General features: G+C 54.5%; 1 protein-coding gene across 1 annotated transcript; it reads right to left on the minus strand.

Annotated features, from left to right (window-relative positions):
* Positions 1-5: 5 nt before the first annotated feature.
* MSI1 (musashi RNA binding protein 1) lies at positions 6-21,930 on the minus strand (the record flags this gene model as incomplete). The annotated part of the gene is made up of 15 exons (XM_080941214.1): positions 6-117; positions 1,522-1,585; positions 2,044-2,198; positions 2,823-2,891; positions 5,602-5,658; positions 7,041-7,121; positions 10,715-10,832; positions 11,413-11,495; positions 13,272-13,320; positions 16,464-16,556; positions 18,050-18,091; positions 20,800-20,884; positions 20,985-21,066; positions 21,661-21,701; positions 21,872-21,930. The coding sequence occupies 14 exons, from the start codon at positions 21,928-21,930 to the stop codon at positions 1,544-1,546; spliced, it is 1,056 nt and encodes a 351-aa protein (XP_080797340.1). The 3' UTR covers positions 6-117; positions 1,522-1,543.
* Positions 21,931-22,365: the final 435 nt, after the last annotated feature.

Consider the following 22,365-nt stretch of genomic DNA (forward strand, 5'->3'; position numbering starts at 1 on the left):
GCGGGGGACAGGCAGTAGCGGTCCGAGTTGCAGCCAAGGGGCTGGGCTGCTGCGGCTGAGGTGTCCCAATCCCCTTGCTGGCTCACTCTGGTCCTCAGTCAGCTGCAGGCTGGGGCGCTGAAAGGCAGTAAAAGATAGAGGGGGCTCTGACCCGATCTGGTCTGTCTTTAGGGCCTGCACAAAAGGCATGCCCGCTGTCTTTCCCAATCCCTTCCTGGATGGATTTTGTTCAAATCTTGTACTTTCTGTTACTTGGGTTGGCACTGGGCCCTTTCCCCAGATCTTGAACGGCTACATTTATGTTGTGCTCCAGGAAGCTTTATCTGAGCCCCGCTGGAAAAGCACCTTGTAAACTATTTAGAAGTATTTCGTTTATTAGTCTTGTTCTTATTGTTTTCATAGACCTCACTGTTCTTTATTATTATGTGTTCAGCCATGTTGACTTCTGGGTCTGGTGGTGCACGCGCGTGCACACACACACACACATACACACACACACACGCACACACACACAGGGCGTATATACACATATGTGCAGGCAAAATCTTCATATGGATATGATAAATTTAAACAAAAACAAATCTGGATAGAGCCTGGGCTGTAACTCAGTGTAGATCATGCTAGGCACTTAGAAGCCCTGGCTGAGTTCAGTGCCAGCACAAATTAAAAATCTCTACACAGAACACTGTCCTTTGGGAACTTGGAGCCAGTTTACACAAAGAGCAATGTTGGGTGTCATTAGTTGTAAAAGAAAAACTTTGCCGGTCCAACAAAATAGGATTAATTTGTATTTCATTTACATATTTGTTACATTAATTAATATTCTTTCTCTTTTGTTTTTTGAGACAGGGTTTCATTGTGTAGCCCTGGCTGTCTGAGAATTCACTCTGTAGACTAGGTTGACCTCGAATTCAGGGGAATCTTCCTGCCTCTGCCTCCCGAGTGCCGGGATTAAGGGCATGTACCACCATTGCCACGCCTCGCTAATACCGGATTTCTTAACGCGGCAGCTTACTCTGTAGCCCAGCCTGGCTTTGAACTTGTAAGCCAGACAGCCTCTGCCTCCCCTGTGCTGGGCTAATTTATAAACGTTATTGGCATAGATGCATGTGGTGTATGCATGTATATATGCGGTCGTTAAGTACACGTGTGTGTGCATGTGGAAGCCTAAGGTTGATGGAAGCCTTCTCCAGTTTTGCTTTTTGAGACAGGGACTCCCATTGGCTAGAATGGCTGGTTAACAAGCACCAGGGACCCACCTGTCAGTGTTAGGGTTCCAGGGGATCTCAGGTCTTCTTGTTTGTTCAGCAGGTACTTTACCAACTCGGACATCTCCCCAGAGCCTCCCTGTGTACCCCTAGCTGGCCTAGAACTCAAAGTAATCCTCCTGCCTCGGCCTCAGATTATAGATAGGCAAGTGCCACCATGCCTGGCTTAATTTAAACGGGAATGTGGCAGGCTAAGCATCTTCTCTTGCGTTTGCTGGCAGCTCCGTGGCCCCGCCCCTTCCCCTCTTCTCACCTCCTGCTGCCGCCTCCCTGCTTCAGTGGTACCCATTGGTGAAGGCTGTGGCAATCAAGGGACCCTGAAAAGAAAAGAGTTAGACTCCTAGGATCCTGGAGTGAGTTCAGACAAACCGGGGGCTCCTGCCACTCCTGCGGGACCGCTATGTGTTCAGTCTACGGCATGGGTTGCCCTGGTACAGATCGGCTATGGCACAGATCTACTCGTGCGCAAAGCAGGGCCTGGGAACCTGCACGGAGCCAGTTCCCTGGTTAAAACTAGGACGCCCCCCCCACCCCCGGCCTGGACCCTGACCACACAGAAAGGAGATGATATTGCATTTGTACAACATCCTGGAGCCGCTGGACAGTGTCCAGGGTAAAGCTTATCGCAGGACCCCCTCTTGTCCTTATGGATACTTTCTTCCTGTCACCCTCCCTCAAGTCCTGCCCCCCAGGATAGACAAGGCCTCTCCCTCCCCCAGCTTTAGAGATCTCCCAGAATGAAGGTGAGGTGGAGGCCTTGGGCCTGGCCACTCACCCCAAGACTGTGGCCAAAACCAGTGCTGGGGGCGGGGCTGGCGGCGCTGATGTAACTGCTGACCCCCGAGTCCTGGTTGGCTGCCCCGTAGAGCTCAGCCATGGGGCCAGGGCTTGTGGTCCCCAGGAAGCCCCCTGTGCGGCTGGGAGTAGAACCTGGAGGGGGAGCCATCGTCCAGGGGTGAGAGCCTGGCAACCCAGAAAGAACAGAGTGATAGCCCATGTACCCAAGGCTACCCCACACACCCATTCCAACTCCCTCCCAGCCCAGCCCTGAGACTCCCCTCCCTGGAGATTGCTCTTGCTCATCTTCTCTGGTCCCTGTCCCGTCTTGACCGCTGGACAGCCTCCTCTCCCTCTGAGCCTATTCAAGTCTTCCTCTAGTGCATTTTCTAAGGCTTGCCTACGTCACTGCTGCTTGAAACTCCACTGGCCCACTTTCCTTAGCTGACCAGTGCAAACTGGCTGTCCCCTGGGCTACAACAACCTGTTTCTCCTCCCGTAAACCTTTCTTCAGCCTTCCCTAAAGCAGCAGCTGACAACTCTCCCCCAATACCCAGTGTCCTCAGAGCCCCAGCAGTGATCCGCAGGGCGCGAACACCCCACAGCTCAGATGCTCTGGGGGACACGGCCAGTGTCACTCTCTGCTGGCTGGTATGCTCAGTTCAGCCAATACTTGGGTAAAAACAAACCCCTGTGTCAGTGGTGGTGAGAGAGCCTCTTTCCTTCCTTCTGGACTCCTCCACCTCCACCCTGGGTTCCCTTCCCAGAAGGCCTCACCTGTCCCTCGAACTACAGCCGCTGCTGCCGCCGCCGCCGCCATTGGACCATAAGCAGTGAGAGGGATGGCTGGAAGACAAGGTATACGCACTGAGTTGGGGGAGAAGCATTTGAGGAGAAAGGACCCTACTGCCTGCTAGAGCTTCTCCCACCTAGGCCTTGTGTGGAGATGGGGTCGAAGCACAGACATCGTGGACAGCCATTTTGTACCCTAACCCAGTACGCCCCAGGGAGCAGCTCAGCCTCCCTCTCCAAATGAGACTCTAGAACACGTCTGAGTAAGTTGCATGAGAAAAACAGTCCTCACCTGCTATGGGTAAAACGTTGATTAGTACTTTCTCCACAGGGCCCTGGGCATTAGGATTCTTTAATTTTTTACGTATTCACTTTACATCCTGCTCACTGCTCCCCTGCCTCAATCCTTCCCCCTTTTCTCCTCTGAGTGGGTGGTGGCCCCCTGGGTATCCCCTCACCCTGGCACTAGTCTCTGTGGGGCTAGACGCTTTCCCACTGAGGCCAGACAGGCAGCCCAACCAGAATGTATCCCACCAGACAACGGCTTTTGGGGTACCACCACCTCCTCTCCCCCACACCCCCCCATTTCAGTTGTTCGGGACCCACACCATGACCAAGCTGCACATCTGCTACATGTGAGCGGGAGGCCTAGGTCAGCCGGTGTCACTCTTTGGTTGGTGGTCAGACTGTGACAGCCCCAAGGATCCAGGTCAGTTGACTGTGTCGATCTGTGCTCCTTTCCAGAGCTAGTTACTGACTGTCCCTGGGCACAGGCTTATTGTCTCTCGGCAGGACCGCCCAGGGACTGTGAGCTACCGCCCTGGCTCTGTTATGTCCTGCTGCTGTGTGTCCCACATCCTCTCACGGTCCTCAGGGCCTCCCTGACCACCAGGCTGAATGACCAGTTCCTCCTCCAAGTCCCCCAGCCCCTCTTCTGTCTTCCTGTTTTCATTCTGCCGCTCTGTATACAGTACGCACTTAATAAATATCTGCACTAAAAGGGTAAAAGAAACCTTTTTTTTTTTTTTTTGTCTTCTTTTTGAGACAAGGCCTTGTTATGTAGCCCAGGCCGGTCTCGAACTCACGCCTAATTCCCCCTGTTTCACAAGGCCTGGGATAGAGGCATCTTCCATCCTAAGTGGTACCATACAGGGCTTCAGCCTGGAACCAGAGCTCAGTGCATATGACACAGACCGACTACCAGATAAACGGAGCCCTGGTCCATCCGCTGAAGATCTTTAGTGAAGTTGTTCTGCAGGAGACTCAAACCCATGGCGCTGTGGTGCCTGAGTTCTGGATTCAGCTTTCTGTGACCCATCCAACCAGCTTCTCGATGATACTCTGTCCCCTCGCCTTCTTCTCGCCCATTCAGTCCTAACCACTCAGCTTCCCGAGGAACCGTTTCCTTAATTAATCCATTTGCCTCTGTTAGCATACCAGCTCCTGGAGGGCAGGGGCCTTATCTGCTCCTTTATGTGTGTGCCCCCTACCCAGAGCCTGGCCAAGCTTCAGCACAATAAATATGTACCGAACACATAAAAGAAATGCTCTGTTCCAAGCCAAGAGAAAAGTTCAGACACCACACTCCAAAGGGCCACAGAAACTGGCCCATGTGCTCCTCGGCCGAGACACCTTTGGCATCGACATTTCCTGACTCAGGCCTACAATAAGCAGTAAGGTCTCAGGGTTCTAACCCTTCAGAAAGCAAACTCTAAGTGGACAACCTCACCAAGCACTTACTGCAGAGTAAAGAATTGTTCTTGGCATAAGTATTTATTAGTCTCTCTAACCTGTGCATTTGGTTAAGAGTAGGTCCTGGGGCACACCTGCTTTCATGCCTGGTAGCCTGGTGGTGCATGCTGCACACAGTAGGTCCTCACACAGAGTTCTTACATGAGGAGGGAGAAAGCCCCGCCCCCTGCCCCAGACCCTCTGATCCTTGCCCTGCTCCCTCCTCCCCTTTCTTCATTCCACATCGCTCTTCCCCTTGGAACCTTTCGCCGAACCCTTGGAAGGAAGATCTGGAGCAGTTTCCCACACACAGCCAGGGTGGGGCAGAGTCCACAGGTAGGGTGGAAGAAAAGTGGGTTGGACAGAGAAGCCCCTTGTGGCCCACCTCACGTGCACACCACTCAGCCTGGCCCAGCTCCACAGAGGAGTTGTTTCTCCCCCGTGGCCAAATGCTTTGGCCTCATTTTCCAAGAAGGAGCCCGCAGGCAGCCCTGGGGTCAGATGGGGCCATCAGATGCATGTCACTTGGGCCCAAGTATCTTGAGAACTTGGGGTGTGCTAACAAGACAGAGCAAGGACTGAAAAGTTTTACAAGACTAAAGCTGGGGGTTCTAGCTTCTGGGGGGAATGAGATGCGAATGCTCTATCTGCGGCCCTCCGAGGGTGGGCTGGCACTGGGTACAGGTACCCTCAGTTCTGCGTATAAAGTCCCTCTTAGCCCACTGTGCTCCAAGTTCGTGACCCTGGCCTGTTCACCACTGGGTACCAGAGCCTCCATGGTGCCTGGCACACGGGAGACACTAGATAAATATTTGCCAAATGGACGAATGAGCGACTTTACCTCCATCTGCTTGGCTTGGCCTCCCGCCCCACCCTCGAGGGCCAGTGCCCAGGTGCGCTCTGCCGCGTCCTCACAGCCTTGGGGCTGGCGGGCAGGAGGAGAGGGTCCTACCAGCTTTACCCTGGGAAGGCCCCTCTCCCCTTCTCTCTCCCCACGTGGCCCTAGGAGATGTACAAAATCCGAGCCACTGACCTGTAAGCTCGGGGAGGACTGGGGCGCTCGGGAGAGGGGTCCGCTCTACACGGAATTCTAAAATAAAACGTAAAACAGCTTAGGAAATTGTAGGGGAGCCCCTCTGGCGTGGCTCAGGGGGGAGAAATGCACCCACAGGGACCACGGGAGAGGGGATGGGCCATGCACGGGACTCGAGAACTGGGAGTGGAAAATGCACATCCCCAGTAGGTGAGGTGGGACAGAGGGGTGACGGACGGACCGATGGACAGACAGACAGACAGACAGAGAGAAAAAGAGATTAGGGTGGGGGATGAAAGGGAGAACGATCCAAACTAGAGGTGCCGCCTAATCCTGGGCACAAAGTACTGTGAACAGTGGGCTTGCCGAGGTCTGGTGCTGAGAATTGAGCCCAGGGCTTTACACAAGCTAGAGAAACCCTGTTACTGATCTGCACTGGGGGCCCCAACTGTGTCTTGTCTTTAAAGGTTTGTTTATTTTATGTGTATGCCTATGGCCTTCAGAGTTCAGGAGAGCGTTTTAGATCCCCTGTGAAAGGAGGTAGACATTTGCCAGCCACCACGGGAGGGGTGGGTGGGGTGGGGTGGGGCTGGCTGGGAACTGAACCTTTTTCCTCTGGAGCAGCCAGCTTCCTAACTGGGGCTACTTAGTTCCCAGTGACACCACTTCCCAGCTCGCTCTTTGCAGCAGCTTTCCTGTCCTCCGAGTGGTTTCTCGGTCTACACAACAGGATTCCTGAGAGGGTTAAGCATCGGACTACAAGCTAAACAGCCCAAGGGAGGGGGACGTAAATGCTTAGGGACCCCCTCCAGTAAATGAGGCATAAAGGGACTGGGGCATGTGTGAGGTCCACCCAGTACTACAGAGACAAAGAAACGAGGTTTTGAAAATGATCTGATACTCAACAGAAAACAATATTAAATAATAGCAGGATAGCCCAGCTGCTTTTTGCTTTTGCTTTGAATTTCTGTTTAAAAAACGGGTCTGGTGTCATCCTGTGAGTGCTGCAGCTTTAAGGCTCATGGTGTAAGCTCGCAGGCTCTGTACAGAACTCAGTACCCCATAAAGACTCAGTGCAGCACCTTTAAGTACATTTGTGAGGACGTGATTCCCAGGGGCCCTTGGGGAAGCCCCGACTACAAGTCCAGTGCTGTCTTTGGAGCGACTGGCAATTCTGGAGTGAGGCAGGGACGGAGAAAGTCAGAAGACAGGCAGAGGATGGATGGCCAGGGCGAGAACTGGGCCATGCAGGGCCACCCCAGGAACCCCACACTCTCCGCTTCATGGAGGGGGTAGGAGAAAGGCGGGAGGACTTTTCCCTCAGACATGCCCTTCCTTCTGAGCATCCAGCCATGCACTCTAGACGTCACCACCCTGAGGAGTCACACTGTCTGGAACTGGGGACATGCTGGTGGTGGAGACTCACCAGGGGGACTTACCAGGGAACTGGTAGGTGTAACCAGGGGCAAGGCCTGTGTAACTCCGGCTGGCGTAGGTCGTGGCTTGGAAACCTGGGTAACCTGATAGGACAAAGGGACAGTATGAGATGCCCTGCCCTCAGCTGGGGCATGGCCGGCTTGGATCTGAGGTCGCACTCAGTCTTCCTGCAGCTTGTCACAGATGACTCTCAGGCGTCCACACGTCTGCGCACTGGGCCCTGAGCTGGGCATGGTGTACATTTTATCATCTCATTAAACCTCAAAAGCTCTGTAACAGGGAGGTACAGTGAGGGGCCTCGATGTGCAATGTGACCCCGTTACCCAACTCTTCCCACTGTGATCCGCTCTCACGCTCTTCCTCCCGCCTCCACACCCTGACTTGCTGCTTCTCCAGTATGCAGGCCTTGGCGGAGGGCCTTTGCACACGCTGTGATCTCCGCCTGTGGCACCCGCACGGGACCACTGAGGGCTTACCACGCTGGTGTCAGACAGGTCTCCCCAACGTGAGGCCTTCTGCACAGAAGCTACAGTTCCTCCAGTGCCGACCCATGATCCCTCTGAGGGCGGACATTCTATCGCCCAGAAGAAAAGCCCTGACAATAATCTGGTCCTGGTTCTTCCCCACCAGCCTCACAAGTTCCGCCTGTGCGATGCACTGGTGTGTGTGTGTGTGTGTGTGGTCTCAGACACTCACGAGAGTGTCCTTTCCTGTCACTCTGCCTTATTTTATTTTCAGGCTGGGTCTCTCACGGAGCCTAGGGCTTCCTCACTATCTACACCGGGTGACCAGTGAGCCCCCAGCACAGAGGTTCCAGATGTATGTTTTCAGGACAGTGCTGGGGATAAAGTCCCGCTGTGACTGCACAGCAGACGGTCTACCCACCGAGACATCTCCCCAGCACTGTTTATTACACTTTTCTCTAGTGGTTAGAAATCACTTAAGCCAAAAACCAAAGACAACAGACAAAGGTGGTTCTCAAAGTACGGGCTGGGAAGAAAGCAAAAGAGGCAGTGAACCACCTCATTCCAGCCCCAGGCGGTCTGGGAGAACAGCACTGGGGCTGGGGATGGAGCTTGCTTGGTAGAGTACTTGCTAAGCAAAAATAAAGCCCGGAGCTCCACCTCCAAGCTGGTCACCGTGGCGGTGTCACAAACCTGCCAGTCACCTCAGGAGGATCTGGCGTTCCAGATGAGTTCTAGACTATCCTGGGCTACACAGTCCATCTCAAAAAATAAAAATAAGATAGAACCAGGCATGGTACCATGAACCTTTCATCCCAGCCCGTGAGAGGCAGAGGCAGGTGGACCACTGTAAATCCGAGGCCAGCCTGGTCCAGGACAGCCAGGGCTACAAAGTGAAACCCTGTCTCAAACAAACAGACAAAAAAAAAAATCCAAAAGATTTCAGTCAACTAGTAACAGTAGAAAACAGTACATTAGATGTACGTATTTAATCAATAAAAAGCTGTAATGCTGTAACAGCACCCTGCATGTACTCAAAATAATACACTTTAAAGATTACAAAAAACACATAAGACAGTTGGAGGGAGGGGCAGAGGAAGGCCGATCTCTGTATGTTTAAAGCCGCCCTGGTCTACAGAACAAGTTCCAGGATACCAGTTACCAAGAGATCCTGTCTCAAAAACCAACCAACCAACCAACCCATCATAGTTTTGACCTTTTCCTCAAATGACCCAGGACAAACACATACTGGGCGGGAGAGATGGCTTAGCGCTTTCTTTAGAAAATGTATTCTATTACTATTATTATTATTAAGTTTTTTGAGGCAGGGTCTCACTATGTAGCCTTAGATGTCCTGGAACTCACTGTAGACCCCAGCTTTCAGAGATCACCTGCCTCTGCCTCTGTCTCCTGAGAGCAGGAATTAAAGGTGTGCCACTGTCACCACCACCCGGCATAAGTTATATTTTAAATTTATACTTAAAATTATAATTTAATTAGCACGTATGTGGTGGGGCTGTGTGTGGGAGCCCTCGGATCTCCACAGAGGCCCACAAAGAGTCAAATTCACAGGCATGAGCTGTTAGACACAGGTGCTGGGAACCGAACTCAGGTCCTCTATAAAACGATTTAACACTTAGCCACACACCCATCTCTTCAGCCTTGTCCTGGACCACGATAGCCACTAACTCCCCCTGGTTGCATGTTCATCTTTTTCACGTTTGTTTTTAAACTTTACTATGTTTATGTGTGTGTTTGTATGCAAGTCTGCTCTATGCACACCACCTGCACGGAAGGTGAGGAGCTGTAGGGTCCCCTGGAACTGAAGTGAGGGGAGGTGTGAGCACAGGGAACGAAACCCAGGATCCCTACAGAAGCAGTTAATACTGTTAAGTGCTGAGCTAGCTCTCCAGCCTCTATTCACTGTGTGTGTGTGTGTCTGCATGTATGTGTCTGTGTGTATGCATGTATGTGTCTGCATGTGTCTGTGTGTCTGCATGTATGTGCGTCTGTGTGTATGCATATGCATGTATGTGTCTATGCATGTGTCTGTGTGTATGTGTGTGTCTGTATGTATGTATGTGTGTATATCTGTGTATATATATGTGTGTATCTGTTTGTATGTGTATGTGTAAGTATGTGTTTAAGTATGTGTATGCTGTGTGTATGTCCTCTCACATGTGCTTCCAAAGGGCTGAGCATACATGTTATATATAACACCTCACGATCTAGGTACTTTTTTTTTTAAAGGTGCTTTTTAAAAAAAATTTAATGTGTGAGTATCTGCATGTACACCTGCATAACAGAAGACCCAAGATCCCATTACAGATGGTTGGGAGCCGCCATGTGGTCACTGGGAATTGAACTCAGGACCTCTGGAGGAGCAGTCAGTGCTCTAACCACTGATCCACCTCTCCAGCCCCCTTTCTTTTTAGTAAAAAACATTTTTATGCAAATATGATTTCTTTTGTGTGCACGAGTGATTTTCAAGGTTCATGGCCAGTCCCATCACCCACTCCAGGGAGCCCCCTGTGGTTATTTAGGTGGCTCCCTGGCCCTCCCATGGCCACCAGTCCCTCTAGAGACACTCGGGTCTTTCAGTTGGACCACAGCCCTGTGATGGCAGATCCTATACCTCAAAACAAAAGAAAACAGAACACCCCAAATAACAACAACAAACAACATAAAAATGAGCTGAGTGAGGTGAAGACGCTTTCTTTAACCCTCTGTAAATGCTACTCCCCCCACCCCATGTGTGGTACACCTTCCCCCTCTTCTCTGTGACCGCCCGGAGATGTCCACTCAACCTGCAGACTCAGCGTTAACTCTTATGTGGTTTCTGGTTCTCCAGAGTTCTGGTCCGATTCCCTGTGACCACTCTCTCTTGGTGGCCTATACTTCACCCTGAACTCAGGAAAATCATTGCTGGAATTCCTGGCACACATAAGGTGCTCAACACTGGATGCATACAGATACCCCAAATAGAGACCAAATAATATGGAACGACTGCAGTATACCAGAACTACCACAAGAGGGCAGTGTTCCACGCCAATCGGTCCACCTTGGGCAGGCCTGACAGATCTGAGGCACAGTTTTGTCTCTGACTCAGACAGAAGGGCAGACCATGGAGAAGTCACACCCACACAGCCCCCCAGAAGCCCCAGGGGCAGGACTAGGCAGGAAAAAGCCACAGGTGTAGGTCTGGCACGTACCCAGCATGCCAATGCCCAGCATGAAAGCATCCATCCCATAGGGCATGACTCGAGACCTGCCCCGGGCTGAGCCTGTCGGGGACATCACCTCCTTTGGCTGAGCTTTCTTGCATTCCACCTGCAATGGAAGATGACGGTCAGAGCTTGTTTCTACGGCAGGCCTCTGTATCCTTAGTTCAATTACCGTTTACAGGCTGGCCTTGAACTTGTGACAACCCTTTTGCTCAGAAAGCTGAGACTGTAGATGTGTTCCATCACATAGAGCTGGGATTCCCACCTCTCCCCTCCCCCTTTCCTTTTCTTTCTTTCTTTCTTTCTTTCTTTCTTTCTTTCTTTCTTTCTTTCTTTCTTTCTTTCTTTCTTTCTTTCTTTTCTTTTTTGACACAGGGTTTCTGTGTGGCCCTGGCTCTCCTGGAACGCACTTGGTGGACCAGGCTGGGGTAAAAGGCATACACCACCATTGTCACCAGGCCAGGCTCTTATATTCCCATATAAGAGGCACGCGTACTTCCTGTTTGCATCCTGAAGTGTTCAGAATGGCAGACTGTTGATTTCTGGGAGAGTCCCACTTCGACCTGTTTACAGAACCCCAGAGCTTCCCCGACTGCCTCCCCCAGTCACTCCCTGAACCCTGACTCGGAACCCCAGCCTCGGAACCCCGACCTCTGTACCCCAACCTCCGACTCATCCCAGCTCACCATTTTGTTGTTGATTTCATGGAAGTGGATGTCACACACTTTCTCTACAATGTCTTCACTCTCGAACGTGACAAACCCAAACCCTAGAGGTTGGACAAGGGCGGGGTCAGAAGCAGGGCTCATGGTCATTGCCCAGTCCCACGCCACATACACCACGGCTCGCCTTTTGCGGGCAAGTGTCTGAGAGTTAATGAAAGGCCCTGCCCGTAGCCTAAGAGCATCTCGACTACTGGCTGAGTCAAGGTTTCAAGTCCCAAATTACAGATGAGCAGGCCCGAGGCTCAGAGAGGTGAACTAACACATCTAAGGTCACACAGCAAGTTAGAGAGTGGTCACATTGGAGCTGGAGGGGCAGTTCAGTAGCTAAGAGCGCTTGCTGCTCTTCCAGATGCCCCGAGTTCACTTCCCCCACACTCTCATGAGGCAGCTCACAAGAGCCTGGAACTCCAGCTGTCCTCCGGGGGCACCCACACACATACGGCATACATTTCACACAGACGCACATACATAAATAAAAATGTTTTGGTTTCCCGAGACAGGGTTTCTTTGGGTAGACTCTGCTGTCCTGAAACTCGCTTAAACCAGGCTGGCCTTGAATTCAGAGATCCGCCAGCCATCTGCCTCCCTATCTCTTCTGGGATTAAAGCCTTGCCCCACCACTGCCTGGCAAACCTTTTTTTTTTTTTTTTTTTTAAGTGGCAGAGTCACCATGAAAATCCCCATCCTTTGGAATCAGAGCAGTAAAGGGTCCTAGGTTCTCACCCTGACCCCCAAATCTCTACGCTGTGCTCAAGTTCCTTATACAAAAGGCAGGTTTGCACAGAATCCACCCACATCCTTCTGTGAATGCCTCATCCCCGGCACACATGCTCAGTACATCCCGTTACCCTCTATGGCTTGAGGGGATGGACGCCGGCTCGGTACGGATGTAACTCTGGACATCGGGGCTCTCTCTCTCTCTCTCTCTCTCACTTTCTCTCTCTCTCTCTCTCTCTCTCTCTCTCTCTCTCTCTCTCTCTCTCTCTCTCTCTCTCTCTCTCTCTCTCTCTCTCCCCCTGAAGATAAAGAGGGTCTGGCATCTCTTACCGTCTCAGCCCTTTCAATACCACTGGGGGGTGGGCTGGGAAAACTGAGGTTGCTTGAACCCAAAAAAGCAACGTTCACAGAAACAGAAGGATAACTTCAGCTAACAGCCTCTTATTCACCTCAGCTGTGCGGGCACAAACCTTCCTATAGGAAACCCCATTTCACAGACACTCAGGGCCGCAAGCATGCTTGCCTGAAGTACCATACACAGTCACAGCTCACACCAATCTGCTCAAAGAAGCTAAAAGCCCCAAAGCCTTGAAGCCACTCAGAAACTGCCCCAACAGCCTCTTCAGGGAGTCCCCCAGGGCCTGGGAGGAAACATCCAGGCAGAACACAAACAGTATAGATGCCCAGATGTGATCAGGTTCAGGGCCAAGGACAGGGTCTGCGGAGCCCGGGCTTAGCTTGGTGTGGAAGCAGTGGCGAGCCAGACCGCCTCAGGCTGTAGAGTGGAGCCTGATCCTGGGGCAGCCAGGCCGCAGCTCTGGTTTCCAGGGATAAGGTAAGCCCAGGCCGGAGCAGACACTGGCCAGGGAGGAGTGCAGGGCACTGTTGGGGGGTGTCCTCAGCTCCTCTGCAATTGGCAAAGTTTCTGACGCAGGAAAGGAGAGGACAAAAGCCTTCTGTAAGGCCAGGCCTTGGAGAGGATGCAGATCCCCAGGGGTAGAATGTCAGGAGGCAACATGAAAGAGCAGCTGTGACCTGCAGCCCCCTGGCTGACCAGGGCTCTGGGCCCAGCCTGGGAAGGGGGAGGGGCCACACACACTCACCTCTGTGCCTGTTGGTGGTTTTGTCAAACATCAGCATGGCATCATCCACCTGAAACACACACTTCTGTGTTAGAACCGCAGACACCAGCCGCCCCCCCCAAAAAAAACCCTACACCCCTTTTTGTCTACTCTCCAGGAGACAACATCCTAGCCATGGAACCCATTAGAGACAACCATCAGATTCTCAGCAGATCAGTCCGTATTTATTAAACTCCAAACGTACGCCTGACACTCTGCCTCTAGCATCCCAGCATGCTCGGCACAGGCCCATCCCTGCTGTATAGTTAAGAAAATGGGCTCAGAGGGTGAAGCCGCCTGCCCAAAGTCACACAGCAAATCCTGCATGAAGTCAGGGAGGAAGAGGCACAGAAGTAGGTGCTACAGGAAGATATATGGGGAGCAAGATTACGAGGTGGGGAAACCAAAGCCTCTTCCCATTTTGGAAAAGGCCAGCAGCCAGACTCCTTTCTGCTACAGCCCTGTTCTCTAATTGAGGTTTCCTTTGGCTAGAGGCTGTAATTAAAGCAAGTGGAGTTCACTGCCTGAGCCGCCCCGCCTCGCACTGGCTGGGGGAGGGGAAGGGGAGAAGGAGGGTCTACATTAGATACACTCCCCTGAACCCCAGCCCTGGCTCCTAGTTACTCCCTTCAGGCATCCTCTCAGACACTGGGACAACCAAGAGCAGCCTCATCTCTGCCAGCCAGCATCCCATGCCTCCTTCTTGGGCTACTATGTCTGACCCTCCCCGTCATGGTCTGAACCCCCCCCATGGGCTTTCACACCCCTCTCCAACCACTGACTCCAGATGGCAGAGGAAAGTCCTCAGACCAGGAGGCACAGCCCAGCCACAGAACTCCAGGCTCCTTGGCTGTCTTCTGTCTCTCAGGCCTCAGAACTATAGTGAGTCTCCTTGGGGAACCTGGAAGCTCTCCTTAGGGACCAATCTAGACCAGGCCACCCCAAACTAGGAGGTAGTGGGGTTCCTGGAGAATCTCAGAGAAGCAATCGTTTTTGTTTTTGTTTTTTCTGCTGCAGAACGCCATCTTGGCTCTCAAGCAGATGACCATGCTCTTATCCCTAACCCCAACGAGGCAGTCAAGCCACACTTTAGGCTCAGTTTATCCCAAGCATTGGAAAATGGAAACCCAGGAGGGTGTGATCTAAGCCCAGGCTTCGAGTAGGTTAGCATCTTGGATACTGTGTTTGCTGGCTGGCTGTCGTCCTGGGTAAATGGTTTTAGGTTTCTATGGCTTTGATCCCTCAGCCTGTAAAATGGGTACGGGACTGACTATTTCCCACAGGAGTTAAGTCAGGGCTAGGGTTCAGGGTGCACTCCATCAACAGCAGCTGCTAATCTTTATCATTATGGAGGGGACTCGCCCACAGTCCCAACAGGGGAGGATTCTTAGGTCCCACCAGGACAGCTGCTTTGGTTATCACCATCACTATTCTGCTGAGCGTCCTGACTTGTGCTCAATTAATTATTTTTTGAACGGATGAGTGAATGAACAGAAAAACCAGCCACACCTTCCTCCTTAATCCCGCAGCTTTGAGTTTCTTGCCTGACCCACAAACTGATTCAGGTCAAAGCCAGTCCTTCCGGTTCCCTGGTTCCCTTCTATCCAACCGTCCAAACCCAACATCCTTGGTCCCCAGTACCCTTCAAGCTGGGGTTAGCTGGACAGACCCCCATTGCTGTGATGGTGTTGTGGCTAGGGAAGCCCCCCTCCCACACGGGAAAAGTGGCTAGGGGTCCAGGGTACCCCCACCGGCGGTGTCCCCTCCTGAGGCTGGCTGAGGGGAGGGAGGCTCCCAGCGCAGTGTCCTTAATAGGCTTTGGTCTCCATGGGAACCTGGGGGCAGGGGGGCTCCGGAGGGGGGAGGGGAGGCGACCGGGGCCTGCTGACCAGTGGGAGCCGCCAAGTTCGGCGGCGGCTAAGCCTGAGTGGCAGCCATGGCGGCTGACCATTGTTCCCCCCTTGGTGGCGGCCCCTCGATCCGGGCGGGGTGGGGGGGCAGCCGCGGGGCCCTTGGCATTCCCGGCTGTCCCCCTCGCTCCCTGGCAGCCTATTCTCCAGCTCCCCCTGGCCTCCCCGGGCCGGTTTCACATGCCAACGCCGATTTAGGCCCGAACAAAAGACGCGGCCGCTGACGGCTTCTCCTGGGGCCCGGTTGCCATGGCAACGCCGGCCCCGGGGGCAGGCGGCCTCCAATCACAGCTGCTGGATCAGATTAGTGCGGGCTCTAATGCTCGGTGCTCAGACACAAAGACACCCCGCCGGAGCCGAGCCGGGCCTGCAGCTTCCCAGGAGCGCCCTTCCCTCTGGGGCCCAGGCTCTGCCTGCCCTGCGTCTTGGACTCAGATCCCCAAGGAGGCGCCTGAGCCAAGGCCTCTGGCCTCAACACGTCAGCATCCTCTGGCCTACAGACCCCCCCACCCAGCCGCCGCTCATTGCCTATCTCCCAAGCCTGGTCCAGCTTGTCCCGATGGGGAATTCACCATGATGGAGAGAGCATGGGGCCCAGACCACCTGAAACACTCAAACAGGCATTCCTCCTTCATCCCTGAGACAGACCCCTTAACCATTTCCTCACGGAATCTTGAGGTTTACCCTGCTTGCTTTTGTATAGATACCTTTATTGTCTGGGTGGTACCACACCCACCTCCCTTTCACGGACCACCTCAGCCCGAGGCTCAGAAATTAAATCCTGACACACCCAAGACCTCTCTGGGCTGAAGCCGACTTTGGGGTGTTTTCTTCAGTTCCAATACCTGGGGATTAGCAGCCATCCCCAGCTCCCCACCTGTTTAAGCAGGGTACCCAAATGCAATACGGATTCTTATTTATTGCTTTCTTATCATCCTCCCTAGGAAGGGGGGGGGGAGGTGCAGCTGCCTGTGGCCTGGACAGGTGCAAGCTCCCAAGAGGGCAAGGGGAGGGGAGCGCTGGATTGAACTGGTTACAGAAGCACCTCCTCCCTCGGGAGAGTGAAGTAGGAGAAAAATACAGAGGAAGGGTAGAAAGGTAATGAGAGAGGTTCTATTGAAGAGGCCCAGAGCCTGGGGCCCACAGAGGGGTCTGGATCCCAAACTGACTGCCATTTAGAGTAACTGAGATGACCCGACTGCCACCCCCCCAGCCTGCGCCTCCTGATGGGCCCCAGCAGAGCACCCCGGAGGGAGAGACCTACCTTTCCGAACTGCTCAAAATAGTGTTTCACGTCCTCCACCGTGGTGTTCACAGACAGCCCCCCCACGAAGATCTTCTTCGTTCGAGTGACCATCTGTCAGGGGAAGGAAGGAGAAAGTGGGCATCTGAGTCCTGTGGCCTACAGCCACCAGCAGGGGCTGTGTGTGGGGGGGTCCCCCCTGCCAGGATGGCAGCTGACAAGCTCTCTGTGGCCCCAGCTTCTCCAAGGCCCCCTTCCAAGCACCCCCTTGGACTCCTGCCTCTAGGCCTGTCATAGGCAGCTGTGTGCCCCACACCCTGGCTGGCTTGAGTGTGCTTTCCTCCCTGGGGTCTGTGTATAGAAAATGCCTTCCCTAAGGAACGGTACAAGGAAGGGGTGGGGGTGTGCCAATGGCCTAGACTCACTGCCTAGCATGCAGACTTCACCACTTCTCCTGGGAGACACCAAAGCAAACCCCGGGGTGTCACCCAACGTAGCACCAACAGTTTCCTCATCAACCTTCCTCCCAAGCCAACCTCTGGCAGCCCCTTGGCCCCAGCCCTGTTTTAGGAAGACCACATGGTCCTAATTACCCCAGGAGCGCATGGCTAATCCGAGGCAATTCCCAGCCCCATCCTAACACTAAGGCACCTTCTGTCACCAAACTGCTTAATGGAATTAACCCAATTCTGACCATGTGCTCCCTTGTGTGGCTTCCTTGGAATACCTGCCCCATAATTGCTTTCAGACCCTCAGCTGGACCCTTTCCAAGGATGCCCCTTTCTTGTCTTCTAAAACTTCTTCCATTCTCTCTCCCCAGCAGACCCTGGCAGCTTTGATGGAATTCATGCCTCAGAATCTCAGAGCACCTTGGTTGCCATCAAGGGAGAAACTGAGACCTCCAGGAGAAGGGACATCCAGTCCCGGGAAGATCTCGACAAACAAACATGGGGGTCCGGACTCCTGGTACTATAACTTAGCCTTTCTTCCTGTCCCCTTAAGTCAACTGCTTAAAACTGAAGATCTGGCCAGTGGCCACAATGTCTGGACTCAAATCTAAGGTCCTCGTCCTGCATCACAAATCTGCCCGCTCTCTGCTCAACTGCTTGGAAATCTTTTACAGAGCCACAGAGGTTCAAGTTAAAACACAACAGGTGACAGAGACTGAAAGGCCCCACCTCCCTTCCCCTCTGAAAGCCTAACACACCTCAGACCATGGACAGGGTGACTAGAGTAGGAGGCAAGCTCCCTCACCTAAGCCTAGGACAAGCTCACCCTGTCTGCCCCCACAAGGCTCAGCATCCAAAGGCCAGAATGACACTCTGGGTCCAAACTGTTTTGGTTTCAAATACAGAACAACAAAGCAAACTCCCCCTGCATCTGCCGTCCACCCCAGCAGTGGGTGGGAAGAGCAGTGTCTAAATTATACACAACAGACATGCTCTCTCCTTACCCCTTCCCCTGTCCAAGAAACACTCTAAGAAGATGCTCTAGAAGCATCTGCCGCAGAAGAGCATGCTGGGAAAACCACTACCCCAACTAGCCCAGAGTAAAGCAATTTTCCCAGCACCCCCTCCCGGCCCCTCACCACCCCATCACACACCTACCTTAGGTTGTGCCCTCCGAGGAAAAGCCACCTTGGGGTCAATCTGTAAGAGAAGGGACATATTCAGAGTCTTGGGTATCACATGTAGCCTCGGTGGCCACAGAACCTCCAGCCTCCTTCATCTCAGGACACAGAAGAGAAAACCACAACGGCTTTAGGCAGAACAACTCAAGCTATGGGGTCCTGAGTTCAAGACTCTGGACAACTTAGCCTACCCCGAAAGGTCCATCTGCAGATTACTTCAGAAAATGCCCACAGCGAAAAACCAAAACAACGTGAGCTAAGACTTATTCCACCCAATATCGGATACAGCAAAGGTCTGGCCAAACAGACCCCCACAAGGGTGTCAGCGTCATAACCTACTTACTGCTTGTGTGGCGAGGGTAATTCTGACTTTGCAAATGAGACTTTTGCAAGACTATCTAGTCTTTGCCGGAAGAGGACAGGAAGGTCAGGGTTCGGACCCACCAGCAATAGGCTCAGTACTGTTTCCCCACCACCTCCAACCACTGACAGCCCTCCTTAGAGGTCCCAGACAGCTCCTATTGGACATGGAGGCTCCAGGTGAAGCTGCCTATGGGGAAGGAGACTTAGAAGCTCTGGGCTACAGGCCAAGTTTGTAATCTTGGTACCTTCATTGGTCTATTCTAAGCCTCAGTCTACCCATCTGCAGAGTGGGGACAATCACACCCACTCCGGCTGAGGGCAGCTGCGGGGGGGAATCTGAGATAAAGGGTGAAAGCGGCCCTTTGTCAACGTCCCTCCGCTGCACAAACAAAGGTGTCATTACCAGGCTACCTTTGCCCTTGACGAAATCAGGACACACCTGGGTACTGATCCTAGGTGCTTTAGCCATGCTGACAGTAAGAAACAGGACCTGTGAGGCCCGGTCATGACAATCCTTGCCGTTCCCACGGATGGACATCATTTACAAGTTACCAGCCAATCACAGGCAAGATCTACCTTTTTCCCAAAGTTCCTTCTGTTCAAAACTCAGTATTCTAGACAACTGGCCCCAGCTCCTCTCTGCCCACATGGCATGAACCAGGAAGCAGGCTTCTGCCAGCTCCCCTACTGGAATCTGCCCAGAGACTGATTCCAAAGCTCACACCAGGGCAATGTCCCTCCTTGTAGCGAGGCCCTATGATCTCTAGGGAAAAAAAAAAAAAAAACAAAAAAAAAAACAAACCCAAACCCACCCGCTGCTTCATCTGAATTGTGATTTCATACATCTTCACCCTACTTCTTCCAGATGCAGCTTCCCCAGACACTGACCTCAAACATTCCCCTGCACACACCCTGATGGAAAGACTGTATCCAAGCCGCACCCCCCAACCCCCCCAAACACACACACACACACACACACAACCACCTCCCCTCTGACTCACAGCTGGACAACATGAATAAAGCCCAACAAGTAAATAAAAGGTGATATTCAGAACCCAAAATAGACCTCTTTCCCGCCCCCTTTCCCAGCCCAGAGATGCTAAACACAGACAAAGCCCTTGCCATTGGCAGCCTCCAAATCCTAAGGATGCTAAGATGGGCATCCTCCCCCCCAACCCCCTTATCAATCTTGGACTCCTCCGGCCCCCCGGCCCCAGCACTCAGCTTCCTGAGAGCAGCAGAAGCCATCGGTGCATTCTGAGGACAGGGGGACAGTAGGAGAACAGGCAGCTTGACTGCAGATAATCGCCAAAAACAATAGGCCACTGTGTCTTCTTTCCCAGCCTGGGTCACTCGGGCTGAGCCAAGATCCTTTCAGAAGAGGCAAAGTTGAGGCCTGGCCTCATTTGCTCATTACTGTGTGCAGGAGTGGGAGCCACTGGGCAGAGATAACAGGAGACGGGGACAGTCGGTAATTTAACAAATTCTTGGGCACAACCAGCCATTGTTGCAGGTAAACAGGAGCCAGTAACTGGCCCAAGCCGGGAGGCCCAGGGCTGGGGAAGAACGGGGGAGTGTGGAGGGAGGTCACATTGTCCCGGCCCCACTGGCAGATAGACACCCCCATCATCAATTGAGCCTTCCTTTGGTTTTCTCCTCCTTCTGGAACCCCTGAGCTGGCCTACGCCAGCGCCCCCTGCAGGGTCCAAGACACTGGGAACACTGGGAAAGAAGCAAAATGTTCCAGGAGTTTGAATACTAAACAGGCAGGGTCTCCTAAGATCTGGTCGGCAGAGCACTTTTTTTTTTTTTCTTTTCCATGCAAGCTAGTTCCCTGTTCATAAATCCCCTGTAAGAATAAAGAAGGTGCGTGTCTTCTACAAAAGCGAGGAGCTCATTGACCAAAGTCCGGGAAGGGGGGGGGGTGCTGTGATGCTTTGCCATTGGTCTGGAATGGAAAAGGGGGTGTCACAAGAGGTCAAATAGTAATTAGATTTCAGAGAAGCCACCGTGGGTAACTGTAGTCCTGACTCAATCTGGGGTAGGAGAGGGACCCGGCTCCACCCCAAAGCCAGAAGTACCAAGATTGGTACTCAGAAAGGGTAGTAGTTGCTGCATCCCTCACCAATACTCGAGGTGGGATGTGTGGCATCTTTTCCCAGGCCTGAGTTTTTGGTTTTTTTTTTTTTTTTTTTTTCTTTCCTCCCTCTGTCCCCAACTCTACTGACAAACTTTCAGGGCATGACAGCTCTCGCACTCCACAAACTCCATTCAACTGTCCCCACGAGAGAGAGTCCCGGATCTCTCTCTCCTCAGGCAGCCTCCCTCTCCCAAGGGACCCCCGAAACCCCGAGGGCCACTCACTGTTTTGGAGTCGAGCTCGTGCCGCGATTGCGCCAGCACTTTATCCACCCCCGCCTGGTCCATGAAAGTGACGAAGCCGAAACCCCTGCGCCGCGTAGTGAGGGAGAGGCAGATGGTTACAAGGACGGCGAGTGGCCGCGGCGGGAGGGGCGAGCCCGGTGGCAGGAGAGGTCTCCGGGACTCACCTGGATCTTTTGGTCAGGGGGTCCCGCATCACCAGACACTCTTTCACCTCCCCGAACTGGCCGAAGTATTCGCGCAGCCCTTCTGTAACCACACACTCGCCTTCGGACCAGCCCAGGCCCAGAGCCCTTCCCCCTCCTCCCCCGTCCTTTGCCCCCGGTGACCCCAGCGCGGCCCCGCCGCCCCCGCGCCGAGCTGCCCGCGCGCGCTCTCCGAGGCCGGCCCCCCCACTCCTGCCCTCGCTGGGGGGGGGTGTTCCCGTGGAGCCTTCCTGGCGCCCACCGGGGCCTCGGCAAGGCAAGGGCCGGGGCCGGGGCCGGGTTGGAGTGGGGGACCGCTCCGGTTGGGTTCCCGCCGCTCCGGGAGCAGCCTCACAAAAGTTTGAGCCGCAGGTGCGAGCGGAGTTGGAGCTGCCGCTGGCGGGTCCCGGGGGCCCAGCCCGCCCCCCATGCCCCCTGAACCCCCCCCAACTGCTCCCCAACCCGCGCCGGGCAGTGCGCGCTCGCCGAGCGTGCTGCTCTCTCGGGGTCCCCGGGGCGGGGCGCGGAAGAGGGCACGAGGGCGCCCGGGGTCAGCAGGGCGCGGGGCCGGGCAGGGGCGTCCGGGGTTGGGGCGCCGCAAGGAAGGGGTGCAGGGTGGCGGTGCGGGGGCCGGCGGGCGATCCCCGGGCTGGCTCACCCTGCGTGGTCTGCCAACTGAGTCCTCCGATGAACATCTTGCTGCGGGAGGAGCAGAGACACAAAGGGCCCGCGTGAGCGCCGGGCGCCAGGGAGCAGGGGGCGCGGGCCCGGGCCCCGGGGAGGCCCCGGCCCGACCCGGATCGGCCATGTTGGCGGGGCCGGGGCGGACGCGGGCTGGGCAGGCCGGGCCGGGCCGGGCCGGACCGTACCAGGGGTCGTGCGGCGAGTCCGGGGAGGCGAGGCCGGGCTGGGGCGCGTCAGTCTCCATCGGGAGCCGCGGGCGGCGCGGGCAGCGGAGCGGCGGCGGCGGCGGCGCTCGGCGCGGGGCAGATGAGGAGCGCGGCGAAGGGGGCCGGACGGACAGGCCATGCTGCCCCCTCCCCCGACCCCGCTCGGGCGGGCGGGCGGGGACGGCCAAGGGGAGGGCCCGCCGGGGGCCGACCTGCCGGCTCCTCCCCCCGCCGCCCTGCGCGCATAAAGCCCGGCGCGCGCCCGGGCGCCCGCGGAGGCGGCGGCGGCGCCGGGACCCCTCACCCCCTCCCTCGGGGTTCCTGTGTGTCCGGGGGGCGAGCGAGGTCCCCTGATTCCTGGTGCGGGCTCGGGTCTGGGGCGCGGCCGCACCCCTCACCCACAGCGGCGCGGGGGGCCCAGCCTCGGGGAACGCCCTCCCGGGATGAAGCGCTTCCCGGTGCGTTCAAGGTAG

Source organism: Micromys minutus, assembly GCF_963924665.1.
Source record: "Micromys minutus genome assembly, chromosome: 29".
NCBI classification, from domain to species: domain Eukaryota; kingdom Metazoa; phylum Chordata; class Mammalia; order Rodentia; family Muridae; genus Micromys; species Micromys minutus.